Genomic DNA, 25,464 nt, shown 5'->3' with positions numbered 1-25,464 from the left:
ATTATTACATATACATTTCAGAGTGCATTCTTTTGTATTTTTCCTGAACTAAATGAATAGAATTGATGTCTGTTTTGCACAATTTTTTGTGTCTGTTTTTCTTCTTCAATATCTTCGCTTCTTCTTGCATACAGTATGCGAGTGTCACCTCTTCTTCAAATCATACTACATACTATCAAATGTTTATAATGCCAGAGTCATCGTGTTAATTGACAGAAGGAGTGACCACAGACATTTAAGAGTGCTTTCAAACAAGCACATTAAAATAATGATGCTAATAATAGTATACTTATTGAAATAACAATAGGTGATATGGTGGTCGTATATTATTTTCTCTTGCTTGTGTACCTTTTAGAATGTAGTCCTGACCATGTGGGCCCTCGGCCAAAGAAAGAAGATGGTGGTGTTCGTGTGAGTGTGGCACACCTCAAAAATAATCATCTATAATTTCAAATGCATTTTAAATATTAGATTTCACCCTGAAGGCGCTGATCAAGAGACGTCTTGAGAACAAGACCAAGAGAAATAGCAACACTCGACTGGACCACGTCGGATCAAACAAAGGAAGCAGGTAAAGTAAATGCTAAGTTTATCCCACGTTCTGGCTTGCACACACAAATCAAATCCATTAACTTCTTTCATCATAATATGACATAATATTGATATTTTTTGTATGGAAACATTCTTGTAAATATATTAATAGATAGCTGGTGTTGCGTCAAATATTTTCCAGATTCTTTGAATGTGTCACTGGTCATTTGTCAGTGCTGAATAGTATGGTGGTGATAAGCATTGGCTCTGATTTCTATTTGTGCTCCACTCAGTTTAAGAAGAAAATTCATGCTATCTTAAGTGTGATGAGACATCACACTAATTCCATGCTTCAGAGTGCAGGATATTTTTACGTACTTCACTCATATTTCCATGACGAATACAGAAAACAGCTAAACTGAGAAAAGACAACTAATAACAAGAAAATGTCTTGCATCCAAGAACGACACATAACGTCCATCCATCCATATTCCTCTTCTGATCTCCTCAGAGGTTGTCCTTGGGAGTGCTGGAGCCTATCCCAGCTGTCTTGAGTCAATCGGCTTGGGAAACACTGACCTGGTTGCCAGCCAATAGCAGAACACAGAAAAACTCAATGCATGCTTACAATGATAAACAATTCAATGTTCAATTCGTCTGCCACGCATGTTTATTTGCAATGTGGGAGGAAACCAGATTACCCAAAGAGAACCCTCACAGGCCTGGGGAGAACATGTAAACTCCACCTGGGTTGGCCAGAGCTGGGATCAAACCCACAATCTCTGCATTGTGCATTCAACGCGCAAACCACTGGTTCACTGGGCTGCGCCATATACATATTGTGGATGTAATTGCTTAGTTGGAGATCGAAGATTCTGGTTTTAGATACTGTGCCATAAATCTGCGCCACACTAGTTAATGAAACGTTTAGCCCTACTGTTTTACTGTTTTGTTTTTTGTTAACAAGGTTTAACTGTGTGTGTTGTGGTTTGTCATGTGTGTCTAATTGCCCTGTTGTCTTTTGATTGGTTTTTCATTCCCCAAAGTTCCGTTATTCTTTTCCTTTTATTTTCTATCTCAAATGTTTAATGATTGTCTTTCCGCACTCATGCTCTTCTGTGTTTTCTTGAATTTGGGTCTGACACTCAACTTCGACACTTCAGAATAGCTATCGATGAGAAGGTTTCTTCAGCCGTCATCTGTACAAAAGTGAAGGTTTCGGACGTTTCGCCTCCTATCCAAGAGGCTTCGTCAGCGAACTAAAGTCTGACTGGTCGTATCGGCCCCATTTATATATCCCTAATGTCCAGACATGGTGGCGCCGGACACAGCTATGATAGGTCCCTACTCTCAGGTTGGGGGGGCAGGGGACCCCTCCCTGTGGCCCCACTGATTGTTCCTACATTCCTGACTAACGACTGGCCTATTACCCCCACTCCCCCCGGTATCACCTCATCAGCATAACGACCCTCATCAGCATTGCGAAAGTTGCCTAACCTGTTTTGCCTAAGCAGGCTATTGTATGAACGATCCAAATTGAACCTCACCCCACCAGACCGGTTTAATGAAGGATTTTGTTGTTTTATAAGAATCGCTTCTTTTACCCCCCTTTCAAACCATCTATGTTCTTTCGCTAAGATTTTAACCTCATTGTCGTCAAATGAGTGGTTGCTAGCTTTTAGGTGCAAATGTACTGCCGATTGAGGCCCACTAGTATCATCCCTGCGATGTTGATAAAGTCTTTTTTTGAGAATTTGTTGAGTCTCCCCAATGTACTGCTCTTTACAATTTTCATTCTTACAATGTATGGAATAAACTACATTACTTTGTTTTTCATTTGGTAGCCTATCTTTTGGATGCACTAATTTTTGCCTTAACGTGTTTATCGGTTTGAAATAAGTAGGAATTTTATGTTGCCAAAGGACTCTTTGTAATTTTTCAGAAACTCCTGCAATGTACGGTACTGCTACTCCTCTCTTTTTTGAATCTTGAGAATTATTGGTTTCGTTCGCTATTCTTTCTTTCTGACATTTGTTGAATGACCACTGAGGGTACCCACAGTTAGTGAGTGCTCTCCTGATATGTTTTGACTCCTTTTCTCTACCTTCAGTGCTAGTTGGTATTAGTTTAGCCCTATGCTGGAGGGTTCTGATAACTCCTAGTTTATGTTGTAAAGGGTGGTTAGAGTCAAAAAGTAAGTATTGGTCAGTGTGCGTAGCCTTCCTAAAGACTTCTGTTTTTAGCGCTCTGTCCTCTTTTATAATTACTTTACAATCCAAGAAGGCCAGTTGGTTCTCTTGAATGTCCTCACGAGTAAATTTAATGTTAGAGTCTACAGAGTTGAAGTTAGAGAAAGGAAAAAAGTTAGAGAAAGGAAAACATATAGACAAACAGATGTATTTTAGATTATACCCGGGAGAGGCCACGCCATGTATCTATGGCCTGCCAAAAATACATAAAGAAGGGTTCCCCCTCAGACCCATTGTTTGTAGCATTGACTCCTCTACATACAATGTAGCCAAATATTTAAAAACTATTTTAGCTCCGTTGGTTGGTAACACTGAATATCACGTAGAGAACACCACAGGGTTTGTAGAGAGGATCAAAGACCTCATATTGGAACCTGAGGAAACTTTGGCATCATATGATGTGACTTCTCTCTTTACATCTGTCCCAACCCCAGCAGCAGTCTCAGTGGTGAGGACGAGGCTGCTGGCGGATGTTTCTCTGCATGAAAGAACCAAACTTAAACCGGATCACATCTGCCAATTATTAGAAATCTGCCTTAATACTACGTATTTTCAATTTCGGGAAAAATTTTATAAACAAATTCATGGTTGTGCTATGGGCTCACCAGTTTCACCCATAGTGGCTAATCTTTACATGGAAGAGATGGAGAAACAGGCCCTCACATCCTTCCCGGGGACAAAACCTAGACACTGGTTTAGATATGTGGACGATACTTTTGTCATAATTAAGAAACAAGAAATTCAATCCTTCACAGATCACCTCAACTCTGTAGACTCCAACATTAAATTTACTCGTGAGGACATTCAAGAGAACCAACTAGCCTTCTTGGATTGTAAAGTAATTATAAAAGAGGACAGAGCGCTAAAAACAGAAGTCTTTAGGAAGGCTACGCACACTGACCAATACTTACTTTTTGACTCTAACCACCCTTTACAACATAAACTAGGAGTTATCAGAACCCTCCAGCATAGGGCTAAACTAATACCAACTAGCACTGAAGGTAGAGAAAAGGAGTCAAAACATATCAGGAGAGCACTCACTAACTGTGGGTACCCTCAGTGGTCATTCAACAAATGTCAGAAAGAAAGAATAGCGAACGAAACCAATAATTCTCAAGATTCAAAAAGGAGAGGAGTAGCAGTACCGTACATTGCAGGAGTTTCTGAAAAATTACAAAGAGTCCTTTAGCAACATAAAATTCCTACTTATTTCAAACCGATAAACACGTTAAGGCAAAAATTAGTGCATCCAAAAAGATAGGCTACCAAATGAAAAACAAAGTAATGTAGTTTATTCCATACATTGTAAGAATGAAAATTGTAAAGAGCAGTACATTGGGGAGACTCAACAAATTCTCAAAAAAAGACTTTATCAACATCGCAGGGATAATACTAGTGGGCCTCAATCGGCAGTACATTTGCACCTAAAAGCTAGCAACCACTCATTTGACGACAATGAGGTTAAAATCTTAGCGAAAGAACATAGATGGTTTGAAAGGGGGGTAAAAGAAGCGATTCTTATAAAACAACAAAATCCTTCATTAAACCGGTCTGGTGGGGTGAGGTTCAATTTGGATCGTTCATACAATAGCCTGCTTAGGCAAAACAGGTTAGGCAACTTTCGCAATGCTGATGAGGGTCGTTATGCTGATGAGGTGATACCGGGGGGAGTGGGGGTAATAGGCCAGTCGTTAGTCAGGAATGTAGGAACAATCAGTGGGGCCACAGGGAGGGGTCCCCTGCCCCCCCAACCTGAGAGTAGGGACCTATCATAGCTGTGTCCGGCGCCACCATGTCTGGACATTAGGGATATATAAATGGGGCCGATACGACCAGTCAGACTTTAGTTCGCTGACGAAGCCTCTTGGATAGGAAGCGAAACGTCCGAAACCTTCACTTTTGTACAGATGACGGCTGAAGAAACCTTCTCATCGATGGACCACTCCTGTACGACTGAGAGCTTACACAGACGTTCAGAATAGCTACAACAGAAAATCTAATTCTAAAAATAATGAGCACTACATACCTGTTTATTCAACACCGTAATGTACCCTTTATGTTCCCCAATATTAATGTCTGAGTCACGCTCCCTAAAACCTTATTCCATCCATCCATCCATCCATCCATCTTGTGCCGCTTATCCGAGGTCGGGTCGCGGGGGCAGCAGCTTCAGTAGGGAAGCCCAGACTTCCCTCTCCCCAGCCACTTCTTCTAGTTCGTCCTGGCGGATCCGGAGGCGTTCCCAGCTGGGAGACATAGTCTCCCCAGCGTGTCTTGGATCGTCCCCGGGGTCTCCTGCCAGTGGGGTATGCTCGGAACACTTCACGAGGGAGGCGTCCTGGGGGCATCCTAATCAGATGCCCAAGCCACCTCATCTGGCTCCTCTCGATGTGGAGGAGAAGCGGCTCAACTTTGAGCCCCTCCCGGATGACCAAGCTTCTCACCTTATCTCTAAGGGAGAGCCCGGACACCCTACGGAGAAAGCTCATTTTGGCCGCTCTCGTTCTTTCGGACACAACCCATAGCTCGTGACCATAGAAGAGGGTTGGGACGTAGATCGACCGGTAGTTGAGAGCTTTGCTTTTTGGCTCAGCTCCTTCTTCACCACGACAGATCGGTACAAAGTCCGCATCACAGCAGACGCCGCACCGATCCGCCTGTCGACCTCTCGCTCCCTTACACCCTCATTCTTGAACAAGACACCCAGATACTTAAACTCCTCCACTTGAGGCAAAATCTCCTCCCCGACCCGGAGAGGGCACTCCACCCTTTTCCGACTGAGAACCATTGTCTCAGATTTGGAGGTGCTGATTCCCATTCCAGCTGCTTTACATTCCATCAAAACCTTATTCAACTTCTCATTTTCATTCTATTGAAGGCACTATGGATCCAAAGAGTCTGTTTCAATTCCAGTGAGTCCGGTTGGAAATCTGGATCTAAGTGCAGACCCACATATTGTAGTCAGGCCAGTCCACAGCTCCATTTTCGAAGAAAACTACTGTTTTGAGGTACAGTATCTCTCGAACCCCTGCATTCTTCATTTTGACTGTAAGATGTTGACTGTAAGATGGCCAACCAGCCATTCCCCTTTGTTTTAAAAGTAACTCATCGTAGTTTGACTTTATAACAACAGGTTAAATGTTTCAGAGCACATTGGCCAGAGGTCTGTCAGATATATGCCACATGTGAAAAAGCATACTAGATCTGTATTGAGTTCACTGGACAATCTTGAAAATGAAAGAGCATCAGGATTGCCGTACTGTAGTTCAATTAAAATGCAACACAGTCACTTTCACTTTATGTCCTTTATACAGTAAAGTCTCGTTATATCGATATTCAAGGGAGTCCAAAAAATATCGATATAACCGGGACTATCGATATATTCGACCCTGTTTGCATGTAATTTTCTCCGTGCGTGCATAGAAATAGTATCGATATAACCGGGACTATCGATATATCCGATATCGATATAACGAGACTTTACTGTATATGCATTGCACCTATAGGTCATAAACTTGGGGAACACACACTGCTTTGGCTGTTCCTCAGCTGCAGAGCGGGATCGTTGGATCGAAGACCTGAGAAGGGCAGCCCAGCCCAATAAGGTGATCTTTTTGTCCCAAAACCATCCAATTTAATAGAGCTGTAATAAAATAAAACATTGATGGATACTTTATGTACTCTAAAACTGTTCACAGGATAATATTGAGCGCACAGAGAACACCCTAAATTTGTGGGTGAAGGAAGCAAAGGATCTGCCTCCCAAACAGTGTTATTTCTGTGAGGTGCACTTGGACGGGACCCTGTTTGCCCGTACCACCACTCGCCCTGTTGGAAAGGTGTCAAGTCGTTCCATCCTGGCCGGGGAAAGCTCCACCGGCTCTTCAGGAAGTGTGGGCGGCAGAGGTGGTGTACCAGGGGGATGTCACTTATTCTGGGGAGAGTTTTTTGAACTTGACAATCTTCCCTGCATCTCCCAAATAACCTTGCACCTCTTCAGCGAAGAAGGCCCCAAGAAGAAGCACCATTCCCGAGATGAGTGCAGTCTGCTTCCACTCGGGAGTGTGAATGTGCACTTAGCCGACATCCGAGGGAGAACCTGTCAGGAAAAGTGGTATCCCCTCATTCCTTACAAGCTCCCAGGTGTAGGTTGTAGCAAAGAGAATCTAGGGCCACAGGCTTCTCTCCGCATCAAGGCCCGTTTCCAGAATCTGCAGATTCTTCCGATGGAGAAATACAAGGAGTTTGCTGAATATGTGACTGAGTATTATGTGGAAATGTGCAAATGCTTGGAGCCACTGTTGAATGTGAAAGAAAAGGAGGAGCTGGCTGGGGCGCTTATGCATGTGCTGCAGAGTATTGGCAAAGCAAAGGTAAAACCTTATGGAAAGCTTGTACATGCACAGAAAAATCTCCAAAGTCCAACACACCTGGTGAGGGTTGAACTCCCATAGGTTCCAATATTAGATTTATTTTTCAAATGAAAATGGAAATAATCTGCTCCAGCAGGATAAAACATTTATTGATGAATTGTCCAAACATTTCCAACATCATTGGCACTAATACAAGAGGATAAAAACATACCTTACAATCAACTACTTTGGACAATACTCAAAAAGTGATGTAAACGAGACTGAGCCGCAGAGTGCGGAGAAGGGTTGAAGAATCGTTTACAAACAAATCACAGATCGTCATCCAATTAGTTTCTTACTCCCAGAAAAGGCATGAAATGAGATGTGTAATGGCGTCAGGATGTCACATTTTACTTCTGTTTTGTGTGACACCTGAAAAAAATACTCAATAAAATCAGGCATCTGAATAATCAATCCATCAATTTTTTTATCGCTTTATCCTCACAAGGGTTGCTGTACACGCTGGAGCCTATCCCAACTGTCTCTGGGCAGAAGGTGGGACGGGTGGTGACCCTCACCTGGTTGTGAGCAAATCGCATGGCACATAGAGATGCATATGCTCCCTGTGCCTGTGTGGGTTTTCTCTGGGTGTTCTGGTTTCCTCCCACAGTCCAAAAACATGCATGGCAGACTGATTGAACACTCTAAATCATGGGTCTCAAACTCCAGTCCTCGAGGGCCGCTTTCCTGCTTGCTTTTTATCTCTCCCTGCTGCAAAACACCTGATTCAAATGATCAGCTCATCAGCAAGCCATGCAGAGGCCTGATAACGGCCTTGGTCATTTCAATCAGGTGTCTTGCTGCAGGGAGAGATGAAAAACAAGTAGGAAAGCGGCCCACGAGGACTGAAGTTTGTTACCCATGCTCTAAATTGTGAACGTGAATGCGGATGGCTGTTTATCTATGTGTGCTGCGAGTGGCTTGAAACCAGTTGAGGGTTTCCCCGACCTACTTCCCAAAGACGACTGGGATAGGCTTCAGTAACCCCTGCGACTTTTGTGAGAAGAAAGACGTTCAGAAAATGGATGGATGAATGAATTAAAGATTTAGTCTAGCCTACAACATCCATTATACAGAGGATTTCTTTAAAACCTTCGTATTGGAGAGACATCTGAAATCCAGAAACATACTGTGCACTTACCACATCACAGGGAACATGGAGAAAATCGGTGCTCAAACATAAGCATTTGCATAATATCTGCATACAATATTGAATGTTTCAGGAGTTTCTTGTTGATTTGGGCACTGCCGAGATCGAACGTCTTGGTGCGAACGAGGCTCTCATCTTCAGAGAGAACACAATTGCCACCAAAGCCATCGATGAATACATGAAGCTGGTTGGACAACAATACCTTGTTGACACACTCGGTAAATATGTTGTATGAAGCTGCTTTGCTTAAATTAGCAATCCTGCACTTTCAACAGAGCGCCCTTGCTCATTGATTTTAGGGGATGTCATCATACGTCTCTATGTCATGGGGAGCAACTGCGAAGTCGATCCTTGCAAATGCCATGCCGCTGAACTATCGAACAACCAGAGGAACTTGAAGGAAGTGTGCGAGGAAGTGCTGAGGAAAATTTTTGACCTCAATGGGTAAGATCAAAAAGCTCAGCGGAGGAAATAATTGGGGTCTTAATCACGCTTTTTAACTTAAAGAAATACATTGGATGTGTTCAGACACTTTCCTGAAGAGCTGCAAAAGATTTTCACAAGTTGGGCGGTGCTGTGTGAAGACCAAGGAAAACCAGACATTGGTCAACGTCTCATCTCTGCTTCCCTTTTCCTTCGCTTCTTGTGTCCCGCTGTGCTCAGTCCATCTCTTTTTGGTTTGACACAAGCATACCCAGAGCCAAACACCCTGCGCACACTCACCTTAACGGCTAAAGTCATCCAGAACTTGGCAAACTTCACACTGTGAGCAGCTTTATTTGCAATGCCAGTCTAACTATGCAAAACTTTGAATCAGCCCTCAAAACAAGAGGACAATCACTTCTCTTTTAATTCACGCTTCCATTTCTCTCCTGCAGGTTTGGAGAAAAGGAGGAGTATATGCTGTTTATGAATGAATTCTTACAGCAGCATTGGGAGAGAATGAGGGGTTTTCTACAAACAATATCCACTCTGTATGCTGAGGTCCCAATAAGCTCTTTCGATGGCTATGTGGATCTACCTCTGCGGCTGGCCATGCTACATGGCCTGCTGGTTGACATAATCTGTCTGAGGGATCAGGTACAAGGTTTTTGTGCATTCTACTGTCTCCATGATTAATTGACTGTTGTTGCTGTTGTAATTATTTTGCTCTATGTAAAGCACTTCGTAGACAAGATTGGTTGTTTTAACACTTCCATGCCGTCTGATAAAATGAGAAGCTGTCCACTGTCGTAACTGCTGTCCCTGAAAGGGTTCAAGTGCTGCCTTAATACGGTTGAGTTGAGTGTAATGGGCAATCCAACAAAAACACACCAACATGTTGACATCATACATTTCTAAAATAACACTTTTTTCTTTTAACAACACAATGATGACTTTGTTGAATCTATATGAAATGGTATCCCTCTCATTCAAGTTGACTGTAGTCTATATTAGAGTAATAACACCAAATAATTGAAACTCTCACAAAATGGAGAGATGACGTCTCTATTGATTTTACTTGCAGCGAGAATAGACGGGACAGAGTACAGAGGACAGCGTTCTCATCTATTCTACACCATCTTCCTACCCCTTTACTTTTTATTAACATCAGTGACTACCATTGGCAGATAGTTTCTCATAAGCAGGAAATAATTTTATTCTAATCAAAGTTTCCATGGCAACTTGTACCTCACTGCAGACATTTGACTATCAGCTGGGTCACTCTGGCATCCAGTTGCTGAAGATTAGCTGGGTTCCAAGAGTAATATTTGGCTACACTTCTCTCCTTCAGTCCTTCATCAATAGTAACAACTTCACAGCACACATTAACGTCACAGGAATATTGAATCTATAATTCATTGTAAGATTACGCGTGAATGTGAAAGACGAAGAAGAAAGGGAAAATGTGTGATTTCAGAATTTTTATGAAAAGCATAAGCATTCTTCAGGGCAAGCATAATCAATATATCATTGCAGGCAGAAGCATTTTTCATGGCAAGCATGATTAATGTATCATAATAATCAAATGTATGATAACAAAAAAATAATAAAGTCAACAGTCTACACTACAGTATTGCATTTTAGTTGGAATTTTGGCAACTTGCAAGTCCTTTTAAATTGCGAACACAATCTTTAATGCCTTTTTACCCGGCAGCTTTCTTCTGGATATTGGTCTGTGTGTTTTATTATAGTTGCATGTATTTCATTTACACACACGACAACACGCACGCAAACGCACACACACTGACAGTGAGCTTTTTATTTTCTTTAGGAAACAATAGAAAAATTGCACCCTCTGCCTTGGATTCTGAACCAGATAACAGAGTCACTGGGCCCCGAGATGCATCAAATCACAATTAACATGTATGTTTATTCTAAGATCGATCATTTGTTGTTGTTGTATTTTCGTTAAAGTTCTTTCTCACAGGCCGAGGAAACAATCCAAGCCAATGTACATTCCTCCAAAAGACTTGAGCAAATTTAGCCCTCATCAATCATCCCTCCAGCAGCTTCCTCAAGACTCCAAGAGAGTAAGAGATGGGTATGTGATCAATGATTGAATTTAAGAGTTTTTTTTTCTGCTGCTGGATTTCTTCATTCATTTACAAAGGTCTTTCAGAACATGTGGGGCCTCTAACGGTTTCCACGCCACAAGGTACAACTAAAATCCTTGTATTTGCTCATAAATCGTCCATGCGCTTAAAATTCTTGTGTGATTTATGTCTATGCTGAATTTCAAAATTTGCACAATTTATATTTCCACCTTTGCTTGACAAAAAAATGGTTTCTGAGTTATAGGAAACAAGCTATGTTTTACAAATTAACTGTTACAAAATCATAACATTTTCAGCAGCTCATGTATTTTGTTTTTCTACTTTCATTCCTTTCATCTCTTGGCTGCTGTGAAATGTAAATTTCTCCACTGTGAGACTAATACAGGCAAATCCAATCCAATCCATTTCATCACTCGCTTACATCACTCCTGTGTAGCAGCAGGATTTTATTTTATTTTACGGAGTGGTCATACACTGTGGAACATTGTTGTTGACCATTTCAATGATGTCCATCCTCCAAATGAAGAATATGTCAGGAGGGAAAAATAATGGGTATTTTAATGACATAAATGAAAAGGTTTCTTCAGCCGTCATCTGTACTTCGTTAAAGGTGTCGGACGTTTCACTTCTTATCCAAGATACTAAAACTAACTAAAGTTTGCTGAAAAAGCATCTTAGATGGATAAGAAGCAAAACGTCAGACACCTTCAAAGAAGTACAGATGATGGCTGAAGAAACCTTTTCATCGATGGACCACTCCTGTACGACTGAGAGCTTACACAGACGTTTCAGGACTTAGCTGGCAAAACTCATTCTTTGACCAGTGCACGGCACATCTTGTGTGCGCACATCACATGGATCTGATCAATTCAATTTGTTCAGTTTAAAATCTTAAATATTTAAAATGTTTCATTTACTGAATGTCATTTATTACAGAGATGTCATAGCTGGCAGGAGGAAGCCAGTCACCAGAACTCAAAGTGCTCCACACAGACGTCCTGAAAAAAAATTGAAGAGGCAGACAAGTTCTGAATCTCTTCCCACAACTAACAATGAACAAGATTTGGATACCAACCAGCCCCTCATCTCATCGCCAAAAACAGTGGGTGTAAAAAATACACAAGACTTAGGTCACCTAGCTTTTTTTTAAATACTACATCCTGTTGTTTATATGTTTACCATATCAGTGGTGTACCCATTAGGTAGGCTCCATATGTGTAAAATCACAGTACTTTTTCTTACTGACTGATATAAAAAAATCCAATTACTACACTGTGTAAATTGTTGAGATTCTTTATTTTCCGTTCAAATCAATATTTACTACTTACTTACTACTTTACTACTACACCATTTAATCGCTGCTCTGTATAATTTATAAAATACATTAACACTTCAATGACTGTCAAATTCAATGTACAGTAGTTTTATTTTTGTAGCACCAAATCACAAAGAGAAACTCTTATTTTACCCACAGGTCAGGTCAAGTATCCCACCTACTCTTCACTTATTAAAACACTGACCCCTAAATGGATAGTATAACTTTGATCTATCCATTTTTCATACAGATTCTTCTGGGGTAGAGTGTATTTCATATTATTTACGCAGGTTCCAATCGGGAGATTGAGATTGATATGAGACTTTTCACTGTATGAATTATTTTTCCTTCATCAGAGTGAAAGGATAAAATCATGCGAACCATTTCCATGGATTAAGGACGCACAAAACAGGCTGCCCAGAGAGATCCAATATGGACAAGAAGAGCTCAGTTTACTTGAAAAGGTATGTCTCACCTGCCTCAGAAATCTGTCATATAAATAACACAATTATTTATGGATTCCTAGCTGCGTATATGAGATTGTCTTTGCAATCCATGACCCAGAATGCGCAAGAATTGTCAGAGCTTCGCGTGGGAATGGACCAGGTGACAGAGCGGCAGCTGGAAACGGCAAAGCGACTGGAGGACTTCATTCACCAAAGTCAAGACCACAATGCAATACTGCAGGCGGAAATAAATGAGCTCCGAAATCTGCTGGCTGTACGAGATCAGCAGCTTGCTCGTGCCACCTTGATAGAGAATAGACAGAATAAAAGTTATCATATTTAGTCTGAGAGCTTACACAGACATATTTAGAAGTTTCATGCTTAGAAGGCCCACAATGCAAGCAACAGAAAATTTGGGGTCAATCTGAAGTGAACAGACACAGCCTGTTAACCTGTCATCTTCATGTGAGAGATCTGGCCTTGGACTGATTTAGTAGTAGGTCAACTCCGTCACAGGATATAAGTTAGGACTGGGTAAAATCCTTCGAAAATCGTAAAATCGAATCGGTGTCCTCCACTTAGCCCGCTTTTGTGCAACCTCTTCTCTCACACCAGCTACCTTCATGTCCTTGTCCATGCCCTTGTCCATGTCCATGCCCTTTGACAACATCCATAAACCTTCTCTTTGGTCTTCCTCTCTGTCTCCTGCCTGGCAGTTCAAGGCTAAGCATCATTCTCTTGATATAGTCACTCTCACTCCTCTGGACATGTTAAAGCCATCTCAGTCTGGCCGCTCTGACTTTCTCTCCAAAGCAGTGGTGGGCCGTCAGAGCCAGCAAGGCCTTCTCTGCTGGCCTAACATCATCAGACATCATTATCATAATTATAATAAAAATCAATTTCATTAAAAAAGTATTTTTTCTAAATATATATATAATTATTCTACATACTGTTTTCTTGATGTTGTATTATATCCATTTGGTTATGCTCCTTTCAGTGTTGTAGTTTTAGGTCAGAGTTTTTAATCCAATCAGAATTCAGCTAGTTTGTGTCGCCAGGCTGTATGAAATCTGACCGACGCCTTCAGAATCAACAGTGAGGGCATCTGTGCGCTGTACATGAACGGGCACATGTAGTTGATATACAGTTGCGATAGCCAATCAGATCACGAGTTGGCACAGTAAGGCCAGCTAGAGGGCCTCGCGTTGAATATGACGTACGCGTCCTGTGATTGGATACTCACTTTACCTCAGCCCGGAAACTTTAGCAGAAAAACCAAGCATATCTACTCGCTTTTTTAACCCACAATGGCTGAAGGAGAGGACAACTCGCTATCACATGTAGGTAAGCCTATTCTCAAGAACAAATGAAAAAGATTTGTTTACTTTTATTTTCTACAAATAGTTCATTTTGTGAACGTCTTGTTGTTTTTCTTATATTAGACTGACATTTTGTAATTTAGCGTAAAATCTTGTAAAAGATTGCATATTCTTGGTGGACTTCATAAAACTTTGTGGACAAATGATTTTAAATTTCCTTTTATTTTAAGTGTTTGCAGTATCACGTACAGTGACAAGTTCTAATTGCTGATGCAGATTTATTGATGTGTAATTGCTCCGGAAAATAGCCTGTGTTGTAGACGCTTAAGGTGATGCCACGCCCAGTACTGCGTGCATGTGCTTTTGTAAATGATATCTCCAGCCGTTGTGTCATAAATTATGGTATTACGAGGGATATTTGCTCAAGTCGGACTAAGCAGGACTTCACTGAAGGCCTAGGTGTGAAATGCACGGATCGCCACTGCTCCAAAGCCTCTAATATGAGTTGTCCTAATATACTCATTCTTGATCATAACAAACCTGGTCACTGCCAAAGAAAGCCTCAACATCTTCATCTTTGCTACCTCCAGCTCTGTTTCCTGTCTTTTCTTCAGTGGCACTGTCTCCAGTCCAAACATCGTGGCTGTCTCTCATACACTTTTCCTTTCATCCTAGCTGAAATCCTTCTATCACGCATCACACCTGACATTTTTCTCCAGCCATTCCACCCTGCCTGCACACACTTCTTTATCTCTTTTCCACACTCTCCATTGATCTGGACAGTTAACCCCACGAACTTAAAATCCTCCACCTTCTTTATCTCTTCTCCCTGTAGCATCACTTTTGTACTTGGGTCCCTCTCATTCACACACATATATTCCGTCCTGTTGCGACTGATCTTCATTCCTCTCCAGGGCATACCTCCACCTCTCTAGTTATTCCCCGAGCTGTTCCCTTGCTACAGATCACAATGTCATCTGCAAACATCATTGTCCAAGGGAATTATTGTCTAACATCATCTGTCAGCCTGTCCATTACCATAGCGAACAAGAATGGGCTCAAAGCTGACCCTTGGTGGAGTCCCACTTCCACCTTGAATTCCTCCGTCCCACCGATTGCACACCTCACAGCTGTCTTACAGTCATGATACATGTCTTGCACCACTTTGACATACTTCTCTGTCACTCCAGACTTCATCATGCAATGCCACAGCTCTTCTCTGGGCACCCTGTCATACGCTCTCTCCAGATCTACAAAGACACTATGCAATTCCTTGTGACCTACTCTGTACTTCTCTATCAGCATTCTTAAAGCAAACACTGCATCTGTCGTACTCTTTTTTGGCATGAAGCCATACTGCGGCTCACAAATGTGCACTTCTGCTCTTAGTCTAGCTTCAACTACTCTTTCCCATAGTTTCATTGTATGGTTCATCAACTTTATTCCTCTGTAGTTACTACAACTCTGCACAGCTCCCTTGTTCTTAAAAATGGGCACGAGTACACTTCGTCTCCATTCTTTAGGCATCTGCTCACCATCTAAGATCTTGTTGAACAACCCAGTCAGGAACACTACTGCCACCTCTCCTAGATGCTTGCATACCTCGATTGGTAAACCATCAGGCCCTAGTGCCTTTCCGCCCTTCATCGTCTTCAGCACCCTCCTCACTTAATCCTTGCTAATCTTTGCAACCGCTTGGTCCACAACAGCCACATCTTCTACTCTTTGTTCCGTCTCATTTTCCTCATTCATCAGTTCTTCAAAGTACTCTTTCCGTCACGCTACTGGCACAAAGGTGCTGTCGCTGGACCCAAACTATTAGCTTAATTGTGATCCGGGGCAGCGGCAAAACAAAACACAACACAACACGCTTGACGCAACACGGTCAACGTGATTCCACGTGTCAGCACCAACAAGCAGTAAGATTAATGTTGTCACGGTTTGCAAGGTTGTGATGGTGGTGAACCTCCAAAAAGCAGGCAAGAGGGAGGAGCAGGGCATATATGATAAATTGCATTAAAATAAAGTCAGCAGGAACAAAATCTAAAACATCAAAGTCATCAGAACAGAAAAGTCCAAAGTATCTAACAAAACCATGAGCAAAAATATGACAAGATGACACAAACCTGACAGGGTGAAACAAACAATGACCCGACACTGAATGGTTGTGCCGGGAATCCCCTCAACTGACACTGATTAAAACGACAAACACCTGTGCATCTGCAGAAGGGGCAGACAAAAGTGTCCTCTCCAAGAAGAGGAGGAAATAAAATGAATGTGCCGTCAAGTGAAGCGGCCAAATGTCTCATTTCATTTGGTTTGAACCTCTCATCCCATTTCATCTTCAATCCAGGAACTGAAAAACCTTGTTTGGATAGGCAATCCTCATCTCGCCGTTCATTTGGTTTGAACCTCTCATCCCATTTCATCTTCAATCCAGGAACTGAAAAACATTGTTTGGATAGGCAATCCTCATCTCGTCGTCATTTAGCGGCCGTGGGAAAAACTGCATCAACACAACCCATCTATCTGTGCTGTGTTACAGTCAAAGCTGTTTTTTTCGACCACAATCCGTTGCAGAAACATGTTGGAAAAGCGATTTTGTCAAAAACAGAAACATTTCTCATTATAATCAATGTAATCAATATCTTTTTATTTTTTAATCGTGAATGAACAATCCAAACACGCCTGCTCACAATGGAACGCAACATGAGGATAAAGCGTCGGTCACAATGAGAGCAACAAGTAAAGAAAGCGGAGGGGAGTCGAGTGGTGGATTCAGGTACATTCAGTTTGGTAGAGTTGTAAACTGAGGTATGAAAAAAATATTTTGGGTCGAAAACCGAATTGGTTAAGAACATTTGTTTATTCGTTCATTCATTTTGAGTGTTACCCAGATACCCAGCAAAAATGGCGAAATGAAAGGCAGACGCTGATAACGGGGCTTTTCAAATAAGGGGGGGGGATCGATTATATGTTCTCGGAGGAAGCTGGAAAACCTGAGTGTCTTCTGTGTGGAGAAAGTGTGACGGCACTCAAAGAGTATAATATGAGACGACATTATGAAGCAAAACACGCGGACAAAAACAAGAATATGGACATTGAACAAAAGCCCAGCTGCCAGACCATGAATGAGAAGCTCTCTACCAGTGCGTTCACCCTGATGCATATCACACGCTTGAAAATGGTATAAAACGAGCTGTCGCGGGACAGAGACAATCAGACTCATCTCGGACTCACAGCCTCAAAGAGACTTGCAAAGACCCGCACAGGCACGCCGGGCGTCGGACGGACATCACGGCACGACTTGCTCGACTCCACACCACGATCAAGCTCTGGGCGTCACCTGCCTGGGAGATCTGACAACGAACCTCCTTACAAATAAAGAAAACCATCAAACTCTTTAAGCGTTTCGACTGTCACCATCCCACTGTGAGCAGTAACGCTAGTGGAAGAAATGAAAATTGAACATTTCCAAGGAGGTCCGTCTTGGTGCTGGCGTTTTATGAAACTGCGATTTTTCCATGCGGACCAGGACTACTGTAGCGCAGCAACGGCCGGTGAATCATTCTGAAAAGTGTAGCATATGTCACACAGCTACAGAATGTTGCGACAGGTCGAAAAGCAGCGGTGACGTCACGACCGCAGGTAGACTAAGATGATGGCACAATAAACACGTTGACAAAGCAACTCTCCTCTCTCATTCCTCCGGACACAACATTGGCGACGAAGATGGACTTCTACACAGCTCCCCTCCCCTCGTTTCTCGCGCTCCCCGGTGAGCCACCAGTCCCGTGGTCCCGCTGGTATGACTCGTTCACGACATATCTGACGGCGACCGGACTAAACGAGGCAAGCGAAGCACGCCGAACGGCTATGCTAATACACCGTTTAGTTAGTGAGGGGCAGCGCATTTTTCGCTATTTTGGACCCGCGCAGACATACGGGGATTGTGTCACTTTATTGGCCCGACATTTCGCCCCACCTCAGGGCGTGATTGTCCGGCGGATTGCCTTCCGTCAACGACGGCAACGAACAGGCGAGTCGGTACACCACTACGTTGCCGACTTGCGGTGTTTAGCGGGCCTCTGTAAATTCGGCCGCTTGGAGGAGGAAATGATTAGGGATCAACTCGCCGAGCACACGATTGATCCCAAACTACGGGAGAAACTGTTATCCCCTGACGACCTCCCACTATCGAAGGCTGTGGAGATGGCGTTCCAATTGGAGAACGCAGCACAACTAACGGCTCGGCTTGTGAACCCACCCACACCTTCACACTCTCCCGCATTGGCACAGATTGTTGCTCCAACCTCGCCATTCCCCGAAGCCACCGCCACCTACGACTCCACCTCTACATACGACGGTGCATAGATAAATGTGGCCAGACGTCAAGGGGCCGATGCACGCACGCCTTGTGCCAACTGTGGGTCAGCCTCGCACCCCACACGTGCGCCCGCTTGCAGACCCACCGGACAACGATGCCAACGCTGCGGGAAGATGAATCATTTCGCAAGGATGTGCCGCTCTGCTCCCACCTTCACCTACGACCGTACCGAGATAAATGTCGTCAGTCATCAACGGGCCAACACACGCAGACCTTGTGCCAACTGTGGGTTTGCCTCGCACGCCACACGTGCACCCGCTTGCAAGGCCACCGGACAACGATGCCAACGCTGCGGGAAGATGAATCACTTCTCCAGGATGTGCCGCTCCGCCCCTTCGTCGACAAACATATCCTGCTTGCCAGACCAGCCGAGGCGAACCACCATCCACTGCGTGGGCTCGCGCGCCAAGCCATTCAAGTGGTGCACAGTGGAACTGGATGGAGTGAGCTTACCACTCCTGCTCGACACGGCAGCCTCCAGGTCACTGTTGAACGTGTCCACTCCCGATCGAGGCCAACGCTGAGGACTTGTTTGGCTATGGCCAAACTAAGATTGGTATAGTGGGCACTGCCACCTTCACGGCGCGCTATGGCTCAAGGACTCTCCCTGCATTCACTTTCCAAGTGTCCCGTCACGGCGCCAACCTCTTGGGCTTGGACTTGTTTTGTGCACTCGGCTTTTCTATCTCTGACAGTGCGGGTGCCCCAATTCACTCCCAGGCCAACGGGGGTGGAGGAAGCTCCAGCCAAGCAGACGGCCTTCCCTACTCTTCCTCAGCCAGCAGAGGGCCCAACGAGAAGCGCCGGACGAAGCAACGCACACTTACTGTGTCGGACCGGGTCCGCATTCGCCGGCCGTGCTGCTCTCACAAATTGGACTCATTCTGGACAGCACCAGTCCAGATTACCGCCCAACTCGGACCGACCACCTTCTGTCTGGCTGACGGGTCCCCTTGGCATGCCAGCCGCCTAAGGAGAGTGGCGGCACCAACCCCCTCGAACGACTTCTCAGGCAAAAACTACTGACATCCTGTCACACATCAGAGAACACCGATGGGACGCCTCGAAGAGCGTTGTGAACCAGCCGTGCCCGTGGGGCCAGAGCCTCGGCCAGCTCGCGTTCGCCTTTGCCCTCGGTATTTGGACAATTCTCACCGATTTTGAATGTCCCTAGCTAGTGCTTAGCCTATCGCGTGGCAGAATAACCCACACGGCTAAGCAGGGAAACCGGCAGTCTACCCGGTTTCCCTTGTTACAGAGTGTTTTTGGGTCCTTCAGGGAGGGGGGGTAAATGTAGCATATGTCACACTGCTACAGAATGTTGCGACAGGTCGAAAAGCAGCGGTGATGTCACGACCGCAGGTAGACTAAGATGGTGGCACAATAAACACGTTGACAAAGCAACTCTCCTCTCTCATTCCTCCGGACACAACAAAAAGCTGGCGAAAAGACACCGTTTCCTGTTGTGCTTGGCTGCCATGCTTTTTTAAAAGAAAGACTTTGCCTAAAGAGACATTTCCAGCAGGCGTCATTCTTAAGGCAAACGAAAAGGGCTGGATGTTACGCCACAGTTTGCCAATGGATTGTGGATGCTTGGGCTAACGAGCTTTCGGAAAAGTCGGTACCGGTAATGTGCTCTTTTTTTACCATGCCGACGCCTATTGAGTGATGATTACAAAATGTTATTCCTTTGTAATTAATAAATAAAGCACTACCAAACTCAGTTTTGCTCTCGATCTGTTTTTGTTTAAATACGCATACGTGTATGCCTGTGTGTTGTTGTGAGGCGGACGTACGTATGGCAGTAGAGGATATGTACCGGTATTTAAAACTTGCGTCCTTTCATCCGGTGCGCCCAATGTGTGTGTTAAATACAGAAATGGCACACATAAATGAGACTGCGCCTTTTCACACGGTGCACCCTTTGGTCGTGAAAATACAGTAATGGTCATGTTATGGGGATTTTTATACAGTAAAGTCTCGTTATATCGATATCGGATGTATCGATAGTCCCGGTTATATCGATACTATTTCTATGCACGCACGGAGAAAATTACATGCAAACAGGGTCGGATATATCGATAGTCCCGGTTATATCGATATTTTTTCGGACTCCCTTGAATATCGATATAACGAGACTTTACTGTATTACAACTTTGATCGAGAATCAATAAATACCTTGGCAGAGAGGCACAGAATTCAGACGTATGTCATCTGATGACTGCGTCTCCTGCCGGCAGGGGGGACAATCTTTCTGGTTCTGAATCTCTGTCCACGGTGTCTGTCTGTCATATCTCTGACATTTTGGGGGCTCGTCCGGGATGGCAACGCGTCTCCTGCGGTGAGCGGTCTACGGCGACTGTCAAGAACCGGTGCACCGGCAAGGCCATCAAGATTTCGAGAGGACCTCCTTTTCTTGGGGGCAGAAGCCAGGCCTGCTCGCCGGGTGAGACGCAAACGCTATCCCTACGAACCTGGGCGGGCTCGGGACCGGAAGGATCGTCTCCAAAAATTGAGGTCAGTCTGATAAACGATCGTACAAGCCTATTTGTTTAGGTCTTGGAAGATTTTGGATAGTACAAGCCTATTTGTTTAGGTCTTGGAAGATTTTGGATAGTACAAGCCTATTTGTTTAGGTCTTATTCTATAGCAATGGACGTCCGGTTGCCATAGCGATTCTCCAGAACACTGAAGATGTCATCTGCAGTGATATGGGTGGTGAGACGAAGGTCTTTCCTGATCTTGTCCTCAACACTGTCCAGCAATTGGGCCCTTTTCACTTCCCTGGAACCGGTTGGGTCACCTTGTCTTTGGAGCGCTTCCCAGTCCTTTTTCCACCTGTGGAAGTCACGTTTGATTCCGGTGAACATAGGAAGGGTTGTTGGCTTCAACTTGATGGCTGGTACGGGGTGACTGGACGTAATTGGTTCCTTCCTGACCTATTCCTTTACCCCCTCTTGTATGAAGTCAGCCTTTTTGGAGACAAGCTTGGTGGCTTGAATTTCCAGGGCTTTTAAGGTTGTCAGGATTTCAGCTACTGTATCTTCAGGAATCCATTGTCTCCACCGGCTATGTACCTCTTTTGCAGTCTTCATTAATCCTTCAAGGTGGTTCAGCAAGAACTGGTATCCATCCAGGTTCATATCCTCAGGGTCCACAGCAGTGGTGCGTCTGCACTCCTCCTCTGCTGTCAGAAGAGCGATGGATACTTCATTTTTTCCAAACTTGTTCCACAGGACCTTCTGAAGTAAACCTTTGACCTCCGCCCGCTTTGACACACATTCTATTGAAGTATTGTCCAGATCTTCTTGCTGCACTTCAGTGAGTTCTGTTTCCCCATCTCTTAGCTGTATCAGGAGTTTGGCCTCTACCTTGTCATTGGCTTCTATAACTGCTGCGATTGTCATGATCTGGTTGGCGCCCAACGGGGGGCGCTGTCGGCCCTGCCTGCACCTGCACAGGTGCTGGTCGTCCCGATCAGATTGGCGACCAACGGGTAGCGACGTCAGCCCTGCCGGCAGCCTCGCAGGTGCTGGTCGTTATAATCACTGTCACTTAAAAGGACACCCGGCACGACCATCCGGGGTTGGTTCATTGTTTGCTGTTTGTTTGCTGCATGCATTGTGTATGTGTTTGTTTAACTTGGCGGACTTTTACTTTTGGTCTTCTTTTGCTACTTTGTATATTTTCCATTCAGATGATTTTGATGTTTTACATTTTGTTCCTACTGACTTTATTTTAATACAATTTGTCAAACAACCTCCTGCTCCCTCCTGCCTGCTTTTTGGGATCCGCACCCGCCATCACCACCTCGCAAAACGTGACAGAATGAACCGACCAACCATCGGATCCCGCAGGTACATCAGACCCGTCTCATTTCCACCCTGTGCCTGGCAATGCTACGTCCACGTTAGCCTGAGCCTCGTCGACTGTGAATTGCGTCACTCGATTAGCCGCAACGTCGACGTAAACGTCCGGCCGAGACCTCCTTCCAGGTGGCCGTCCAGGGTGACACTGGGTGACTGGCAGTGCACGCCCACGTCGTAACAAGCAGCAGATGGCGCATTGACACCGTCTGCTGTTTTCAGTCTGTATCAGTGATGCGGCGTATTTCTACTCTGATGGAAAAAGTGCGCCGCTTAGCCATGAATTGCAGCAAATCAAAAATATGAATTCCATGTCCTTTATGCATTTTTCCACTTTCAAATTATCCTGCGGGCCTGATCAAACCTCCTTGGGGGCCGGTTCCGGCCCATGGGCCGTATGTTTGACACCCCTGATATAGAGGGAACAATATTTGTATGAAGCCAATTGCATACACTGCTATTGATCAATATCAGTACTAAAGTTGTGAATAATATCCATATACAGTATAGAATGAAGCACAAAAACCAAAGGCAGTCATAGAAACCAAACCAAGGTCTACTGGGGGACTAGGTGGGATGACTGGCCAACAGCGAGTACAGTCTGGGAGGTATCTGACAAACTGGCAATGGGTGGATCTTCAGACTGGTCTTCATGCTGCAGATTAGAATGTGGCTGACGAGGTGAAGACTGACAACAGGTCTAATGATTGGGGAGATGTCCAAAACGGAATTAAAGGAAAAGCAACCACAAAAACGGAACAGATGGAGGAGCCACAGTGGAACAATTGTGGACAGACACATTGGATTCAAACAATCCTGCTGAGAAACAGCTTGTTTGATCAGTTTTTGAATGGTAGACAGAGGCTTGTAGATATTAGACAATAAGATACTGAATTTGCAGCATCTGTTCTTTCCTATTTCAAAAGATACAATGGACAACTGAAACTACAAGAGGACACACAGTCTTGAAGACGCATAGGTGCTTTGAAGAGCTGTGCCGAGGGATGAAACAAAGAAACAGAAATGTTCATTCAGGCAAATCAATACATAGACATGGTAACGAGGTCAGTACCAGCAGGGTTTGATAGATTATTCGAATGAGGGAAATTCTTTTGTCTTGGCTCCACCGTTGTATGTATAGTTCTTATTAATATCTCAGGAGATAGGATATTTAATTAGCCACACATGTTTTCACAATTATGTCCAAATAAAGTGCTGCTTATTCCAAATGCTGTCACGTTTTGCAAGGTGGTGATGGCGGGTGCGGATCCCAAAAAGCAGGCAGGAGGGAGCAGGAGGTTGTTTGACAAATTGTATTAAAATAAAGGTCAGCAGGAACTAAATGTAAAGCATCAAAATCATCTGAACAGAAAAAAATACAAAGTATCAAAAGAAAACCAAGTGTAAAAATCCGCCAAGGGAAACAAACACATGCACAGCATACAATGCATGCGATTGCAGACAAAGCATGCAACAAACATGCAGCAAACAATGAACTGACCAACGGACCCGTCTCATTCCACCCTGTGCCTGGCAATGCTACGTCCACATTAGCCCACGCCTCGTCGAGTTTGAATTGCGTCACTCGACGGGCCGTAACGTCCACGTAAACGTCCGGCCGAAACCTCCTTCCAGGTGGCCGTCCAGGTTGACACTGGGTGTCTGGCAGTGCACGCCCACGTCCAGCCACGCTGTCGTCGTGCATGACGAATTGAGTCTCATCCATGACGAGCCGTGCAACGTCCGCGTCAACGTCAGTCCGAGACCCCACTCACCGCTGGATCCCGGAGCGGCTCTGGACTGGTCTCGTTCCCCCGGTGCCAGGCAGTTCGCGCCCACGTCGGCCTCCGGCCGAGACCTGGTCCCATACGGGGTGCCATTCTGCACCTGGCAGTTCGACGTCCACGTTGAGCCATGCGCCGTCGCGTGAACGTGCGAGAGGGATCGCACTTACGCCCACGACGATCCATGCTGTGTCTTCGTCCACCCCAGGCCGAGTCCCGTTCCCATCAGGCCGCCGCCCGTCGTATGCTGGAGAGGCAGCGGTTGCCCTCTCCACTGATCGTTCCCTGGCGAGTGGACCTTTTGGGAGACTGTTGGGACTTCTGGAAGCAGCCCCTTGAAGGGGGGGTACTGTCATGATCTGGTTGGCGCCCAACCTCCTGCTCCCTCCTGCCTGCTTTTTGGGATCCACACTCGCCATCACCACCTCGCAAACCGTGACAGCGATGAGCGTCTTAAAACTGTCTCTGAGCTCCTCCTCAGACAAGTCATCATGGTTCCTGGTGAGGCTGTTCACCAGGCGGGTGAATGATGCTTTTGCAGTTGTCCTCTCAGTCTTAAGCTGGTCAACTGCCTTCTTGTCGGTCATACTCACAATTCAGGTGGAGTTGGAGGGAACTGGGTGAATTTAAGCCGTTGAATCTTTAGTCAGGGGGCTTGGACTATCCTGGTTTCCAGAACTTCTTTTTCCCGTTGTCCAGTGGGAGGACTGGTTTTTCACTGTCAAGTTTTTTGAGCTCTCCCCCTAACTTGAAAAGGGTTTTGACTTTGTTGACCAGGATTACACTGGGACTTCACTCTTTAACTCCAATGATGAGACAGATTTCTCCTTTCTTCTTCCTCTTTTAATTTGGACTTAATCGTCTCTTTTCTCATTGAAAAGTCAATTGCTGATTGGAAGGTGAAAAACCTTTGAAGAAGGTAAAAACACAAACGGCAATTAGGTTTACATTTGAAGGCAGTCTCTTAACAGGCTGGTTTTGACATTAAGCCACCAAATCAAACCATCAAATAAACGGTCACAATAACAGGTTCTCTCACCATCAGCCACCCTGGTCTTTACACAGTTGAACTCCACTGCACCAGGCAAACTCCGAGAGCAGTACTTGAACCGAACACTGAGCAGTGTAGCAACTGACTATTTTAAGGAGTGGTTTCTTCTGGTGAGAGCCTTCCTGATTATTGAATGGCTTCCTGATTATTGAATGGCTTTCAGCTGCTGGCACATTTGTTTTTATTCCAGTTCTCTCCTCTGGGGGAAAATGGTTGCCAAACTCATCTTTGGACTACAGCTTCGGCCATATTTGTAGTTTGCCAAGATACTCAACTTTGGACTACAGCTTCGGCCATATTTGTATATTTGTAGTTTGCCAAGAGAGTGCCTGTCATATCATTTTATTTTGTTGTATTTATCTGCCAGTCCGTGAAAACATTGTCTGACATTAAACCGGTCCGTGGCGCAAAAAAGGT

At 44.5% G+C, this 25,464-nt stretch overlaps 1 protein-coding gene across 2 annotated transcripts in view; it reads left to right on the top strand.

Annotated features, from left to right (window-relative positions):
• Nucleotides 1-20,485, top strand: part of rasal3 (RAS protein activator like 3) — a 25,365-nt gene extending 4,880 nt beyond the window's left edge. For both annotated transcript variants that reach the window (XM_089007063.1, XM_089007062.1), the window contains 14 exons: nt 356-411; nt 486-571; nt 5,659-5,788; nt 6,287-6,385; nt 6,479-7,153; nt 8,416-8,560; nt 8,642-8,786; nt 8,871-9,107; nt 9,221-9,422; nt 10,597-10,688; nt 10,753-10,866; nt 11,816-11,981; nt 12,551-12,658; nt 12,759-20,485. In XM_089007063.1, coding sequence (XP_088863189.1) covers nt 356-411; nt 486-571; nt 5,659-5,788; nt 6,287-6,385; nt 6,479-7,153; nt 8,416-8,560; nt 8,642-8,786; nt 8,871-9,107; nt 9,221-9,422; nt 10,597-10,688; nt 10,753-10,866; nt 11,816-11,981; nt 12,551-12,658; nt 12,759-12,983 — 2,480 coding nt within the window. In that variant the 3' untranslated portion in view covers nt 12,984-20,485. The remainder of the gene's footprint in view (nt 1-355; nt 412-485; nt 572-5,658; nt 5,789-6,286; nt 6,386-6,478; nt 7,154-8,415; nt 8,561-8,641; nt 8,787-8,870; nt 9,108-9,220; nt 9,423-10,596; nt 10,689-10,752; nt 10,867-11,815; nt 11,982-12,550; nt 12,659-12,758) is intronic.
• Nucleotides 20,486-25,464: the final 4,979 nt, after the last annotated feature.

Source organism: Hippocampus bargibanti, linkage group LG10 (assembly GCF_051943395.1).
Source record: "Hippocampus bargibanti isolate YZ-2025 linkage group LG10, ASM5194339v1, whole genome shotgun sequence".
Taxonomy (NCBI): domain Eukaryota; kingdom Metazoa; phylum Chordata; class Actinopteri; order Syngnathiformes; family Syngnathidae; genus Hippocampus; species Hippocampus bargibanti.
This window is presented reverse-complemented; position numbering and strand designations above follow the sequence as displayed.